At 31.2% G+C, this 17,720-nt stretch overlaps 1 protein-coding gene across 2 annotated transcripts in view; it reads right to left on the reverse strand.

The window, feature by feature from the left end:
- LOC118184938 (two pore calcium channel protein 1-like) overlaps window positions 1-17,720 on the reverse strand; it is a 125,193-nt gene that overhangs the window by 63,253 nt on the left and 44,220 nt on the right. For both annotated transcript variants that reach the window (XM_085809102.1, XM_035354687.2), the window contains exons 2-3: window positions 3,889-3,971; window positions 171-291 (exon numbers count right to left, since the gene is read on the reverse strand). In XM_085809102.1, the coding sequence (XP_085665228.1) occupies window positions 171-291; window positions 3,889-3,971 (204 nt within the window). The remainder of the gene's footprint in view (window positions 1-170; window positions 292-3,888; window positions 3,972-17,720) is intronic.

Below are 17,720 nucleotides of genomic sequence, written 5' to 3' on the forward strand. Positions count from 1 at the left end.
AATTTGATAAATTACCATTTAAATTTTACTTTAAGAATAGATGTTCAAACAAGGTGGAAAAATTTTCACATATTATGCAAATTTATATGCAAGAGAAGAAAAAAATTAAGTTAAACTTATCTTTCTTTATTCGAAAATAAAAAACAATGCAAAGACAGTTTCTTACTAACCCAATAAGGAAGAAGAAAGCCATCTACTGCTGGCTCCTCACAAATAGCTATCGCATGATGAATTATAATAAAGAAGTACAGCATATAACTCAGGCCCCAGTGATGATAAATAAGGTACAGTCTAAAGAAATAGAATTTATTATTAACATGGATCATGAAAATTTGAAACATTATTAAATTAATATTTAAATTACACATTTAGCACAGTTTAACAACTCGAAATGAAACTTAAAATGGAAGGGTTGCATTGTATACACTTGAAAATGATACTGAGCTCTCGTGATTAGCCACAGCAAATTTTTTTTTTAAATTTCCACCAGTATTACTTACTTTTCTGTATCATAGTAAGTAGTTTTAACTTAAGGAGTTAGTTTTAGCTTAAGGAACACTGGCAAAGAAGGGAAGTGAGAACAGCAAACGAAGAAAAAAAGGTAATACAAAAGTAATTGGTTTGATGCATTCAAAATGGCAACAAACAGATTATTCTCTCCAGTTCGTGCCTGCCATCATATAAATTTCTGATAAATAAGATAATACAACTGATGACGACTTGTAACCATGTTCCTGCTTATTCCTCCAATTCTGCTGATTTTCACATGCATTCCACTGTTTGCATGTGGATGCCAGTCTCGGGATCAAAAGTAACACTAAAATATGAAAAAAAAAAAAAGTTCTTCCCGCCCTCCTTTGTTTCCTTAAATGGCAGAGACAGAACATTAAGAAGGGAAGATTTTGAAAATGTTCATCTTTTTAGAAGAAACAGCTTCTAGAGTAGCCAAATTGCAAAAATCTAAATTACAGATGGTAATTTTGGTAACATGTGAATAGGTACCAGAAAACCTGCTTTTAAAACAAACAGCAATATTTACATATGCACACTTATCTCTGCTAGAATACTCAATAAAACTATTTTGTCTCAAAAGAACTATTGCAAGCTTTATAAGATTGAATTATACAGTTTTGGGCATACTTGTTGCTTGGAATCAAACTAAAAACACCTTTCAGAAACCTGTGCAAGCTATTAGTTAAGATTCTATCCATTAAAGTACATTAATTTTCATTAGATAATTGTTCAGAATATTCTCAACTATTTGCCAACTGCATTCATTCTGTCCATATTATTATGGTTTTAAAGTTAATTAGATTTGTGGATTTATTACCTAAATAGTAAACTCTGAATTTAAAATAATTTTGGTATTTTTCAGTTAAAAGGTGCTCATTGTAATTGTATGCCAAAGCACCAAATATGGTAACCTATTTATTTCACCTCGTGATATAATGAAATTTTTAAATAGGGAGAAGAAGGAACACTAATCCAATAATCTTCCAAGATTTTTCAATTGCTTTTTTGTGGAAATGCTTTTGTGTGTGTGTGTTTTCCTAAAGAATTAACGTGAATTATATAATTTGGCAGTTGCCGAATGATGAACAGTTACCATTAAATTATTTCAGCATAAAAAATATTATCCACATTAAAAAATGCTAAAAAAAAAAAAAAAAAAAAAAAAAAAAAAAAAAAAAACACCGCAGAATGAGATCGTATTTTTTTACTGTCAAAGAACCAAAATGGCATAGCAATGAAAGATCATAATTATATGTATTCTTACTTGTGAATTGATACATTTGTCTTTATATATATGTAATTTTTAAATTTAATTAAATAGCCATTCATTTCATGAAGCTGTTTATATCATTATAGGTCCTATTCTACATTTAATAAGATTTTGAAGCAACATTTACATTTGGCATCGAGCAAAAAGTACCCAATTTTTAAAGGTGTCTCCTCTTTTTTTTTTTTTTTTTTTTTTTTTTTTTTTTTTTTAAATTCAAAAGATTAAGCTTTTGCATATAATATCTATGTAAGTGAGGGATTCTACATTTTTCTCACAATAATGCAAAACATATCAGTTTTCACAAGAAACATGTTAAAGATTTTATTTATAAATATTTTCAATTTTTAACATTACATGATTAAACATGATCTGCAACAAAAGATCAACAGCTACAAATAATTCACGGGACAAATCTCAAACAAATTAAAATAAAAAAAATGGCAAGAAGACATACTGGAAAAATAAATACTGCAAATATATTACAGGCATGTTGACACTATTAGCATCATGTTTTATTATACTTCAAAATATTACACTTTAATTACTAACACAATAATAAAGAAATATACATCAGTTTCCATAAATTAGAGAGCAGGAAAATTGAAACAATTCATTTTGAATGATATTGAATAAAAATTCTTTCTATAATATGCTGATACACATTTCAAATAAAATTTAAAGCCATTCTTTAATACGGAGTAGATCTAACTTTCACCCCAATGGAAGATTACAGAGATATTTCATGTAACTAATAAGTTAGCTGGTAGTGAATCTTGTCTCTGCAACTTTCTCTAAATCCCTCCAGAGTTTTGAATATAAGACTGAAGGCAGGAATGTAACTTTCTACAGCAACACTTATATTCTTGATAATATAAATATCAGACTTTTTGAAAGGTCAGCCCGTACTTTCCACTACTCTAATAGATTATAAATGAGCAATATACTAAATCTAATATATGATAAATGAACATTACACTCTTGCAAGAGAAATGAATCTTCTAACGAACCTTCATAAATACAAACATAGGAAGTCAAAAATCTCATTTTTATACCTGCTTGCAGTTGTATATGGTTTGGGAAACAAAAGACTATGTCAAGGAAGCTACCACAAAATGCAAGATGCTACTTCCAAAATAACTGCCCATTTTATTAAAATTGAATACATTCTGTCTACACCCATTATTCTTTTTCAGTTATAATATCAAGGATCAGCTTTAAATAGCTCATATGAAATTAAGAGTATACAATAGAATGGCTTTCAAGCATGTGTGAAATGTTACCATTTTACTCAATTGGATATGAACGGTGCAATGAATTGCATATAATGATAACTACTTTCAATAATATAAACTCTTTCACAGAGCCTTTTTTTTTTTTTTTTTTTTTTTTTACACAGGGAAATTATGCGAATCACATCTTTTATTTTGCACACAGGAATCATTTAAAAAGATACTAAATGAGAAATAATTAATTGAGATAACTGTACTGTTACTGGTGGTACTTAAATTGTTCTAAGGAGAGATTTTAGCCAGGTTTACACTGCTGTTCCATTTATTTCAAGCAGATAATCTAAGGTGCTATAAATAAATTATAAGCACAGTATAACATTTCATAATGTACTGATATAATTGATTTTGCTTCCATTGCTTGTAATGCCTTAGTATTTCCTCCTCCATGGCTTTAAAGAATACTGAAATTGCTGATAAAATTCTGTAAATTACTGAATGGCAAACTCAGTAATCTAGTTACATTCACTTGACTTCTTGATCTGCTTTTAATGTAACAACAGCTTTCCACGAGTGTTCATCTAGAAACAATGTTTCATAACCATTTACAGCAAAATTTTTCTCTTGAAAGTAATTTTGCTCATTTTGGATGTGATCTAAAAGCAAATGAATAAGCCACTATTATATATATATATATAAAAAAAAAAAATTATTTGCACATACCAATAACTTTGCAGTACTTTTGCATGATATAAACTAACACAATATTTATTATATAGTAACTACAAATTTTTTGAATTAAAAAATAATTCAATTTTATTTGCTTTCTTAATTTATGGAAACTCTTTTTTAATGAAAGAAAACCACAAAAGATATTACCTAACACACTGATCATTTGGTATGAAATCAGAATGACGACCATTTTTAGCATCACACACTAGAGTAGAAGCTAACAAAAGTTTCTGTAACAGAAGTTTAACAATTATTTAAGTTCTAAGAAGATACTAGAAAAGACATTCTATAGTTTTAGTGCAAATTACATGATTTAGAAAATTTAATATTCAAATATCCAGACTAAAATAACATTTCCTTCCAGAAAATCTAAAAACATTTGCCCTGATAAAGAAAAGAAATGTACAGGTTACAATTCATTTGGGTTTCATTAAATTACATAAAATATACCTTCATTTTTCCCCTCTATCATCCACCTTTTCTTATTAAATTTAAAAGGCAGCTTTATACCTCTACTTTTAAAAATTTTATACAAAGCTTCATAAAAATATGTGACTTAAATAAGCATTAAATAAAAAAAAATCTTAAAAAAAGGTAACTTAACATAAAAAAATGTAAACATACATTCAGGCATTTTTAATGTTTTTCAGCAAAAATTTATTCTTCAGACTGCAATTTTTATCACTTGCAAAAGAACATAAAATCTTTTACTTATCAATTTAACTCAAATTGTGTATAATTATACAAGACCTTCAATTACATAGCTGCAGGCTCTTAAAGCACAATTCTTATAAATCATCGAGAAAATTGAGACTGTGGCACAAAGTTCATATTAAAACTCCCTATAGTTCCCAAAATTGCTTTATTTTTTTTATGTGATTATGTGTTTTCAAAACAAAAGTATAATATAGAAAACTGCAGGTTTATGCAAAGTTCTGAATGATACATGGTAAAGATTTTTATATATGTTAATAAACAGGGCACTTTCTTTGAGATATTAAATGAGAAACAATTAATTGAGATAATTGTTTATTCAACATGACTAATAATAGTTTTTTATGTTCTGAATATTTTTATAATAAATATCATCTAACAGTCATAAATTTCATGATAAATACTGGAAGTTAGAACAAAATAAATAATTTATTTTTTCTTAAAATTTTTGCATCATTCCCTTGAAATGCTTTTCATGGAGTAGTTTCCTTTCAATATAAAATAACAAACGAATTCAAAACACCAATAAAAAAAAAGGAACTATCAACACCAAAATTCTAACTTAAGATTTTTTTGTTAGCAGAGTCCAATGTATAATGAACTTAGGATAACAGAAGATGATTAGGTTAATTGATTGAGGCAAAGACCACTGAGAGCTATCATGGATGACTCATGACTTCATAGATGAGACGATTTGTTTCTCTGCTTTCCAGTTATCCTTTAAAAGGGGGAGTACATAAGGTCTTTCTCTTTCCTTGCTGCGTGCCCTCATGATGTAATTGAATAGCACGTATGGCTAGCCTCAGGGAAATCTGGTATTCAAATCCTGGCTAAGGCACTGCACAATTTTCATGCTCCAACTATGAAAAAAAAACTTTACTACTCTAGAACCATAAATGCAGCCCAGTGAAACTGACTCATAGGAAAACTATGAAAATTTCCAATTGTAAAAATGTGAATTGAACTAGCATTATTCAGTGATCCTATCTTTTGAACAATAGCTGAGTGTCTGGAAAATGGATTTAATTAATATATATGCCATTAACAACTTTAGTCTTGATTTTTACACTAATATTAGAGAGGTATGTGACAGGCATTAGCAAATATATTCAGATTAAAGTTCTCAGTAATTATGCACAGTTTAGTAAAACCAACGGGTCTAAGATTCTACACTGCTCTCATAAACTTAATTTAAAACAAAATTATTTACTGCTATACATTTTTATTTTCAGACACTGACTTCAAAGGGACAGAACTTTGATGAAATTATGAAAAGCAGAAATTAAACATAGCAAAAAGCTACAAGGTATATACAACTCATATTTCCTGAGACTACAATGGGTTACTGTTATTCAGTTAACAAATCTTCTATTACTATCATTTGAAGTAGATTCTCTAATAAGTTCTGGTAAACAATTACAAGAATTTATTTTGTACCTTGTTGGCAAATAGTCGAGTGCATCTGGCAGGTAATTGATGCACCAGCTGATCAAGAAGCTTGGTGTGATTATGTACAATTAACCTTTCCCACCTATATTAAATTATTATTTAAACTGCAAAGCAACCGATTTTGCTCTAAAAAATTGCTTTGTCATGATGAACAAGAGAAGTCTTGCTTTAAACCAGGGTTTCTTACACTTTTTTCCGTGACCCCTTTTTATCACTAGGATTTTTTCGTGACCCCCAGGTGCTCATAATATTTACAAAAATTTTGTGGGACCCCATAAGTATTGTGCAAATCCTACACACTCGTGAGTGAAACTGTCAATTCTTCACTTGCACTGTAATATGCTATTGCAGTTTTAAGTCATTAACTTAAATTTATAATTTTAAGACATACAACAATGGGGAAATTTTAAATAACTAACAGACAAAATGACAGCGCCTGTATTATCTTATCTTTATCTATTTTCAGATACATTGTGTAAAAATATTTGGTAATTGTAAAATTATTATAATAAGTTAAGAAATATCAAAACTGTTAAAATTTTTAGCAACTCCCTGCTGCAGGTCTGGGGGTAGCAACCCACAATTTAAGAAACCCTGCTTTAAACTAATGCCATGCTGTCAGTCCGAAAACTCTCTATATATGCTAGACTTAAAGCCTTGGATTTAAAACTAGGCTAAGCCATTATAAGGTGTTTTCTCCCTCCTAATTGCATGCCTTCATGGTGCAAATGGATAACATGCTAGCTACCATCAGAATGTCTAATGTTCAAATCCCACCCAGTGAGGGCAAACTGCACTATTTTCCTGTTTCCTGCTTTAACAAACAAAAAAAAAAAAAAAAAAGACTTTACAAGTGGTGATAGAACTAAAAAAAAAGTGGTGGGGACAATAATTCATCAGCACCAGGATTTGTACGATTTGGTTCTCTGCTTTCCAGTTACCCTTTAAAAGGGGAAGTACATAAGGTCTTTCTCTCTCCTTGCTGTGTGCTCTCAGGATGTAATTGAATAGTACATATGGCTAGCCTCGGGGAAATCTGGTACTCAAATCCTAGCTAAGGCACTGCACAATTTTCATGTCTCCAACTATGAAAAAAAAACTTTAATACTCTAGAACCATAAATGCAGCCCAATGCTATTATGCAACTACCTTAAGGCAGTACTGTCAACAAAACTCAAACCTGAACATAGTTCTGGCAAGACATCTACCAGGTTATAAATAAAAATACCAGTTCATAGATTTTATCTCATTACTCCATAAAAAGTTCATCCATTGAACAATGTTTAAGGATCTGTAGAGCTTTTAATGTGTGATATGTGGCTTCTCTGACCAGCTGTGTAACTGTGAAAACAAAAGAAACATTTAAAAAAAAAAAAAAAAAAAAAGAATTATTGTCAGACATAAATGTAATTTATAATTTTATTTAATGGTGCACTTCGCACTTCAACATTCCAGATTTGTCATTTTTATGGGCTTAACTACATTGATAGCTAGTGGTTCTTTGATGTTTACAGTTCCAAATAATATGTCCCAGTATATCATTCCCAATTCACTTGTATGGAAATAAAGTCAATGTAGAAACCTGATGGCTATATTATCAGGTTCCACTTTAATGAGCTCTTTGCATTACTCATTATGATGGCAAATCAACTGCATAATATTAATATATTTGTGATTTTACTTTAACAATGCTGATGAAATGAAGCTATATCACATGAGTGAGTCTGCTCAGAATTAAAGCATGCCTGATAACTTTACCTATGGCATACTTTTACATTGTTTTTTAATAGAAGAATTAATGGACTCAAATATGTTATTTATTCCTGAATTATTATTATTATTCTTACTAAATTATTCTTCATACCTATAAACCTTTTCCAATGAAATAAACAATGAAAAAATGAAAATTATCTATAAAGTTAGCCAAATTCTTTACAAGATTGTTTTTAAATACTTAAACCAGGGTAACTGAATTAAATTATGAGAATAAACAGTTATCTACCTTCTGAAAGAATGTTTTGAAAGTTTATAATTGTGGTGAACCTCATAACAGACAATTTACAATAAAGACCAAATTTTAAATCATGCCACTTTTTCTTTCAACAAGATTTTCTAAAATTTTTCATTTTGATTTCCAAAAATAAATATGTAAATATTATTGTTAACATTTTTAATAAATGTTTTTATTACAAGCTATTTTTTCCCCTTCATTTAAACAAATGAGATACGTAATAATAGTACAAGATTTAATTTCATTACAAAATTATTCATTAAAAACCTACTTGGTTTGGTTTGCTTTATTATTTATTGGTTATGCTAAAGCAGGGCTATCTGCCTAAGGAAAGAGGTGCCTTCGCAGAGCACCTTCTAAGAGAAATTTCCCTGTAGCCATGTTATAAATGGAAGAAACCATGAAAATGCCCATGCAGCCAGTCTGTTCACTATACTTGAACTAAGGTTGAACTGCCAGCATTCAGTGATTTTAGCAACCAGCTGCTGTTAAGACAAAAAAAAAAAAAAAAAAAAAAAAAAAAAAAAAAAAAAAAAAACTGGAACAAAACAAACTCAAAATTTGAGCAAATTGTGAACATCCAATTTCTTAAATACATTTTAATGAAGACTTTTTTTTTTTTTTTTTTTTTTTTCTCTTTTAAAGAACATTAGTGCTTTTGTGAGAGGCCTATAACATTATCAGCCACTGAACAACCATGCCAGATTTTGATAAACAAAAGATCCATGAGGGAAGCATTAGGACTTAGCACTAAATACTAAAGGGATTTGTTCTAGCCTTTAAATGCAAACTAACAGCCGAGTGGTAAAACTACTGAGCATTGGTAATTCGACCTGAGCTCAAATCTCGATGATTGGACTGCATGGGGATTTTCACGGTTTTTCCCATATAATGTGAACACAAGTCAGTTTCCTTTAAAAAGTCATCCATGAAGGCATTTGAACCCTTTAGGCAGATAAGCATCTTATGCTTTGAAATAATCAAAATAAACTAAAACCAATATTTCAGTATGGCTAATTTTCCCATTTTCCTTTTTGTCAGCATCACTACAATTTTTACTATTCTTTACATCTAATCTGCAAATGATTTCTTCAGTATTCAAAACTTAAAAACTTGGTTTCTTGTTTTCTATGTTTATCCATTCTGAAATGCCACTTTTAAATATGTCTATAAATTGAGGGCTAGTTAATGATGCTTTCATCTTTAATACACATCTTTTACTGAATGCTTACACAAGATGAAATCCATCAGTTATGATAACAGAATTTGCAAATACTGCGATTTTTGCTGTACTCTTTCTAACGTTATAATACAAATTTAATATCTACATTTTCACGATTTCTTTAAATTTATTGCCGGAACGGAGAGCAAAGATTTCAGAGGGAAAGTTAACAGAGCACTTGTCAGCAGCCAAAATGCACATTTAAGGGTAGGGGGAGGAAATCTTGTTAAATATAAAAGGGTACTTTTGTATTAATGCAACTATTATAGTAAAAGTCGCCAAATTTTCAGAATGTGACAAACTATGGTAAACATGAACATAACCTTCCTTCTGGCAATCATGCTCATAACAGTCCTTCAGTCAAGTAACGCCACCATTTAGGTATACATTCTTTTTTGTTGTATTCCAAGCTCCAATGATATTTTAATGATATTTTTTGCCTTAAACTTAGTCTTAAAATATCAGCTGGTGAAATTTTCCAGCAATGGAAGAAACTGCAGTAAAATTTCACAAAATGCAGCACTAATACAGAATTTTGCTGAAAATTTTCTAAAGGGAACAAGGTGGAAATGCATTTCCTAGATAGCCGCTGTTGCCGAGGTTAGCATGAAGCCGAGTCTCCAGAATACTGTGATGATTTTTAAGTGAAAACCGATCACTTTGTACTTTGGGAGAAGAATAGAGAAAAAAATATTACAGAACGATTTTAATAAAAATGTACATATTTTACTTTTTAATGTATCACATAACCCTTATTTAATAATTAAAATTTGTATTTTAAACTGCTAGAGTATTTTTTTTTCATATGAAAATAATATTTACCAACTAACTATAAATATCGATAGTTTGGGAATCTTTCTCTCTCTCTCTCTCTCTCTCTATATATATATATATAAAAAGGTGCAAAAATTACCAACTCGCACCAAGGTGATTTGGTTGCATGAACTTTTGCAAAGTTCCACTACAAGCCAATGAGATCTTACATTCTTGTAATAAAATTAACTCCTTTCTATCATTTTAAGCAGCTGTTAAGACTCTAAAGTAACGAAAAAAGAACAACAAATATACAAAATGTTGCATAATCCACATTCTTCTAAATGATATTGTTTCTCTTTTACCACTTCTTCAAATCAAAGAACTTTTGTTGACATTTTTCAGCAAATCCTTGGTGAGAATGAACTAAAAATATAGTCCTCCAACAAGTTGCAACCAGTTTCTTTGAATATAGGAGGGCAGACAATTATAAAAACAGTACTTTCTATTATCATCTGCACCATCCCAGAAAGTCACCAACCAACAGCAATTAATTTTTCACCAACCTAAGATGCAAACGACAACAGCCATTTCCAAAAATGGTGGTGCACTAAGAATTACATACAACAGTAACCAATTTACAAAATAAAAACATCCAAAATAAAAGACTTACAACTTACCTTTTTTTCAGAACAAAAGTACTGTTCTTCCTAGACATACATTGATCGATTTCACAGTGATTAAAAAACATCAGCGAATTGCACAAAGTTGGCATTACATAAAACCTGGCCCTGCTCACACTGTCGTTTTCCCAAGTACTTTCACTTAGAAGACAGAGAACTACATAAATTCTGACCCAAAAAAGTTGATTGCATAAGAATGTAAATTCATGGAACGTGAATTATTGCTATGTTAAACAAAATGCCGTATTTCTGAAGAAATGCGGCAATTTCTTTTTTATCAGTTGACAATCTATAGGCGGAAATCAACTTGTCTGCTGCACACACACATACCTGGGTTGCCACATAAATATATTTGAGGGACATCATGGATTGCCTGTTTTGATGACATAGATGACACTGATGACTTCATGAATACTTTTCAACAGGGTACAGATGATCAGAAGGAATGTAAAGAACTTGTGAAAAATCTGTTGCTTTCATACCAAGCACTAGGATGGAGCAAGTCACTCAAGATTTGCTTCCTTCACTCTCATTTGGATTTCTTTGCAGACAACTACATTGTGATGAGCATATAGAAAAGTTGATTAATCTTCGGATTATGGTAACTTGGTGATTTTTTGGCGAAAATTTGGCAACCAACCCTGCTACAGCAACCTGCTAGTTTTTTTTTTTTTTTTTTTGGACACCATTTTGTTTTCACGAAGGAAAGGAATTTTTTTTTTTATTCAAAATTTTTTTTCCAACATTATGATAATAATAAAAACAACGTTAAGAATAATTTGCCTTTTAAATTTTGTGCGCAAATTTTACCTCAGCTAAACAGCACATTACGTAGCCAGATACAGCAAAAAAAAAAAAAAAAAAGTTTTATAAAAAAAGCTACTGAAAGCTTCAGGCGATAAGTTTACTGCAAAGGGTTGAAGTAATTACTCAGCATTCTTATCGAGAAGTTTTTACACAAAAGAACACCTCGATTTTATACATTATGAGCAGAACTCAAACGTTCATACTTATAAAATTTCTGTATTACCTACTTAATCAAAGATAAAGCTTGACACAGAACAGACCAAAGCAGAACCGTCAAATGATAATAGCATTATACAAACAAAAATGTTGTGCTTCTAAACCCGTTCAATTATTGCACAAGTTACCAAATCAACCTCTCGGCCATTAGTAAAGGCTATGAAAGCTACAAATAGGAAAACCCTAAAAAGGCCTCAGTATAGGGAGAAAATCTAAACGAATTAAAATTATTAATATTCTTGTGCACACACACGTTACTTATACCCAGCTTAGAGATAATGCTTGATGCCAATAAGGTAGTTTTGGAGACAAAATATCAATAGTGATATTTTGATAAACATTATCTGTTTGCCTTTGTACTCCAACCACAGAAAATTACATCAGCTATATTTCTTTTCATTATTAATTAGGGTTAATCTTTGAATTATGGTAACTCAGCGAAAATTTGGCGACCAACCCTGCTACAGCAACCTGCTAGTTTTTATTTGGACGCCATTTTGTTTTCACAAAGTAACGGCATGTTTTTTTCTTTTTTTTTACTCAATATTTTTTTCCAACAATCTGCTAGCCGAATTATGCTTATGCTAGAACTTTTATGGAACAAAAAGAGCTTAATCATGACGAAGATTAGGTGCAAAATTGGGAGAAAGTGAAAAATCGCCCACTGCTTGCCGCGTTTTTAAGAATTGTACATACACAGTATCCATGTACACGTCGACCTATTTTCACTAAAAAAAACATATCAGAATTGCACACAAATGGCATTGCGCACACTCTTGACATTATCCATGTACACTGCTAAAGTCCTAGCAAGTAACCTTTATAGCCTTACCAAAATGTCGCCAAACTACCTGTTACCATATTCCAAAGATTAGCCAAAAAGTTTTATCATTTCAGTGTTTGAGAGGCCAGTCCAATGCAATTATGCTTGTGATGCAACTATGTTCGCAGATTACTGCTGGATGATAAGAGCACCATGCACAAAAAAAAAAAAAAAAAGGGACAGTTCTATTTCTCCCGTTCTACTAGACCCATTGTTGAAATCTAACTTGTGCTTATCATGTCTTCAAAACATGACTTAGGATATATATTAGACTTACATATAGCATTGTTTTAACGTAGGTATTTTGACACAAAAATTGGACTTTTCCTGAAATAACATACCAATTTTATTTTCCATATTTCAATTCTACGACTGAAATTATGTCAAAGTGTTAAGTTCTGCAAAAATCACACATGTAGTTTTTAAAAAATTAGCTCTTAAAATTTTAGCTCCTCTATGTTATATGAATTTGGTATATATTTATTAATATCTCTTTTTTCATTAAACTTATTTGATTCTTCCTTTCATATTTCGAAATTTAGGTTAATTCCAAATAAAATTTTCTCATGTTTTACGTTTTATTTTTAAAATTTGCATTTCTAAATAATTTTTATAAATTGAAATTAAAAAAAAATTGAATTATAACCTAGAAAATTTTTACCATCATCTTAAGCAGATGTATATTTAATCATACCTGCAAAAAATGAGAGTTATTTATAAAAAATTTTCTAAGATACATGTGAATTTACCTGGTACTTACATATTAACACCACCGCAGCTACATATTTGGCAATTTTTAAGTGCCGCCAATCTACACCTAAAATTTTTGCGACAAATAATAAATTAAAACACTTTATTTAAAATCAAAACACGTTATTTAAAATCAAAGTAGTCAATCGGATTTCGGTGGAAAATGGGTCGATTTAGAGTTTAACATATATTCAAAACAGTCTCTATTTTCTTTGACCTTAAGCTGTCGCCATATGAACTCTGCTAAATAAGATTTTAAATGTTGTCTCGTTGTCTCCCCCCCCCCCATCTCTTGTTTCTCCATTTAGCACTGCCCTGTGTATGAGCTCCTGTATCAGAAACAATAAAATTGTAATTACATTTCCAAAACGTACATTTACCAAAATAAATTTTCATATCATGCAAACTAGTACTTTTTTTTTTTTGGTAAAATATTTCGCTCCTGAAAAAATAAAATTGCATCTTCGTTTGTGTTTGGCAAATCCCAAAGACACATTTTCGCAACACTAAAAAATGGCATAAAAAATCTGCAAACAAGACAAAAAGGAATCCAAAAGATTAACTGCGTGCGAACAACAAGATTGCTCTTTATTGGTGCATCAGCACAACTTCTGCTGGGATGGCATTAATATGTAAGTACCATTTACATATTGGCATGTTTTGAAATATGGCATATTTGTTAATAGTGATAATAATGCCAAATGTGGTTTATGCACTTTGTTAAAAATATCTGAAAGCATGAATGAATACCTTTTTAACTGCTCATGTAAAATGAAAACCAGGAAAGGAAAATAGATTGCTATAAATTAAGAGGTTCAACAAATGAATTATTCTTGGCGCAACTTCATTTTGCTGCAGTGGTTTTCTTTGTTGGTTGGTTTGGTGGGCATTTTGAAATGTCTTATGTTGCAAAGAAAGACATTGTGGCAAAATTTCAGTCACGTGTTTTGGATTGTGTGCAAGTTAAATTTAGTATTAAAATGTACGATGTTGGAGTTGTTAATGAGTCTTTTGTTGATGGGTGTGTTTATGTGGATTTTATTCACAAATGTATGCTGGATTTTGTATGCTGTGTGTCTCAGAAGATAGGATGGAAGGATAAAGTGGTGGAAATTGATATTTCTGCTGTTTGAAGAAGCGTTCACAATGGTAAGCGCATTTTATTTCATTGTTCTTATTTCGTAGAATGTTACGTTCATTGTTTTTTTGCTATGAATTTCTTTCGCTCTTTTGAACTGTCTGTAATTCATTTTAGTTTATTTTGTTGATTTGTGCGCTATGCCTAGATTGTGCAATTTGCTGATGTTTTTCTTAAGTTAAAACAGAATGCTGTGTACATGGTATTGTTTGAAATTTATTGTTGTTATGTTAGTTTATTTTAGCAAGGTGTCCATAATTCCTAGATATGCTGCATAGATTGTGCAATTCTCTGATGTTTTTTTAAGTTAAAACAAATCCCAGTGCACGTGGATTCTTGTCAAATATTTTTGGTTAGAAACTTTGTTTTTGTTTCGGATTTTTGGCATAAACTGCTTGTTAAAAACATGGTTTTTACATGTGCAAAAACACCGTTTTTGCAGACATTTTAGGCTTAAAGTTCAAAATGTAGACAAAAAAATTAGGGTACTTATGTATTATCGTAACCAGGTTGACGCGATTTGTAAGTTTGAGAAAAAAAGTATGAATAGAAAGAAAATGTACATTTATTAATTACAGATAATTTTTAATACAGTTTTTTTATATTATTTTGTTTTAAAATATAAAATAGCAATTAAACCCTTCTGGTTTCGAATTTGAATAAGTTGCAGAATTACTTTTTCGGCGGAAATCTTTTGGCTATTGCTTTTAGCACTGATTGAAAACCGTCTTCGCCATTAACAGCTTGAGCTTGGCGCCATATAAATTCGATAAGGTATGAGTAAAGATGATAACGGGCTGTTCCTCTCTGTTTTTTGTTGCGCCATTTGGCTGAGCCCCACATGCGCTCTACATGTTGTGTGTGAACGCCCGTGTTGGGATCCACAAAGTTATATTTATGATCAACAGTTCCATGCAGAAATCCAGCATTTTCGAACTCACTTATATGGTATCCTTTCCAGCAATCCGAATAAATGATGCTTCCTTCCTTGATATTTTCACAAATTTTTTCCATGAGGGTAACGGCACTTCTGTTAGGTACAGTAACCAAAATAGTCTCTTTCTTTTCTCGGCAAATTCCGACGAAAACCCATTGCTGTGGTAGTACATGCCCAGTGTTATTTTTTCTTTTTACAAATAAACTTTCGTCTAAACAGGTAGGGTTGCCATAAGTAGGGTCGCCAAATTTGGCGATTTATGCGAATTTTGGCCTGGTTGCGTTAATTCGTAAGTACCAAATTTAGATAGTAATATAGTGCCGTGGAGTTTAAACATTTTTGGAGAGAAATTTGTCACCAACCAAGTGTATGTATAAGAGCAGATCCTGTAGTCAATTTGAATGATGGGAAAAGATTTGTAAGAGCGGCTCTACTCTTATATGCGCCCCAAGATCACCAAATGTGGCGATATGTGTTCTGCGTTGGTTTTTGGTGCGGTTGCCTGTTGTATGACAACCCTTTTGACGTTGAAAACTCTTTTGCTCGTTGGTTCGTGTCATGCATGTTTTGAAATGGCCTATGTTGCAATGATAGACGTGGTGGCAAGATTTCAGTCGCGTATTTTAGATTGTGTGGAAAAAAAACTTAGTATTAAAAGGTATGATGTTGGAGTTGTTAACGAGTCTTTTGTTCATGGGTGTGTTTATGAGGATCTAAGTGTATTTTTGGAATTTCTGTGGGACTTTTAAAACGGTGTTTGAAATGCAGAGCTGCTATGAGAACTTGGACAAAGAAGGGCATTTCTGATAGTTCTTGTGTAGATTTGCAGTCAAATCCTTGCTGGTAAAGTATGTGGCTGTCAGTGGAGTTTAAGATTTAGATCGTGGTTTTCATGTAGTAAGTTAACTTTCGGGGATGTTTTTATCGTTATTTTCGAAATTTTGAATTGCAGAAAGACATGTGATATAGCAAATCGAGGCACTTTTTGTTCACAGACGTTGTGTGACTGGCGAAATTTTATTAATGAATGTATTATGGTAAGTACATTTTATTTTACTGTTTTTATTTTGTAGAATGTTATGTTCATTGCTTTTTTATTATGAATTTCTGTTGTTATTGTTGTTTTTTGAACTGTTTATAATTTTAGTTATTTTAGCTTATTTTGTTGATTTGTGCGCAATGCCTGGATTGTGCAATTCGTAGATTTTTTTTTTAAGTTTAAACAGGATGGTGTGTACATGGTATTCTTTGAAATTTACTGTTGTTATGTTAATTTATTATTAAAGCAAGGTGCGCGTTGTTGATAAATTTCTTCGCTGCCTAGATTGTGCAATTCGTAGATTTTTTTTTTTTTTTAAAGTTAAAACATATCGCTGTGTACATAGATTCTTGTCAAATATTTTTGGTTAGAAACTTTATGTTTTTGCTATCTAAATTTCTTGTTTCTGTTTCGGATTTTTAGCTTAAATTGTGTGTTTGAAACGTGGTTTCTGCATGTGTGAAAACAGTGTTTTTGGAGACATTTCAGTCCTAAAGTTTGAAATGTAGACAAAAAATTTAGATAGTAATATGGCAGCGTGGAGTTTCTCACTAAAAATGTTTGGCGAGAAATTTGGCGACCTGAGGGCGCATATAAGAATAGTTCCGTAAGGGCTTGTGGTGTGTGTTGGTTAGGATGTTCGTTGCTTGTTTTGATGTTTAGACAGTAAAATGGCTGAAGGTAGTAAGAGAGCAATTTGAAGTTTCTGTACAATTTGGAATGAAAGGGGAAATAAGCATTAATTGATTGGTATGTAAATGAATGTTTACTTAGTAGCCATTATTAGTGTCCTTGTTTGTAGAAAGGAAATTTATATGATCGAACGTCGGAGGATACCGGCACTACGGAGGATATTTTTGACTCTTATCTCTGTGAATTTATGTGACAACTTCGGCATACGCATTCTAGTTCAGTTAATTTTAACAAGTTTTTGGATGCTGTTAAGGAATTTTGTTTGATTGAAATTCGTAAATAAGGTAAGTATATATTTCCTTCATGTAGTGCTAAGATGAATTTCCTTTTTTATGTTATTTTAGTGTTTGATTTAAAATGTAGTTTATTGAGATTATATATTTTTTGTCATCTGCTTCTTTGACCTTGTTAAGTGAATATAGATCGATGTATACATGGAAAAAGGGAGTGCACAATGCCTAATTTGTGCAATTCTCCGATTTTCTTTTAAAAGTGAAAATAGGTCGATGTGTACACGGATACCGAGTTTGTGCAATCCTTTGACATGTTATTTTGGATTTGTGTAGTGGCGATTTTTAGCGCAAAAATCACCGCTACACAAAGTCAAAATAATGAGTTGAAGAATTGCACAATTTCAGTGTCCATGTACCGCCAAGAATCGCCAATTATCGCTAAGGGGCACCCATAAATATATTTTTACCAAACAACATTATCAATTCTGCCTTTTCTCAATTACACATATTT

The sequence above is a fragment of the Stegodyphus dumicola genome, chromosome X2, assembly GCF_044657685.1.
Source record: "Stegodyphus dumicola isolate Sdum_Otavi_A_Nest chromosome X2, ASM4465768v1".
Taxonomy (NCBI): Eukaryota; Metazoa; Arthropoda; class Arachnida; order Araneae; family Eresidae; genus Stegodyphus; species Stegodyphus dumicola.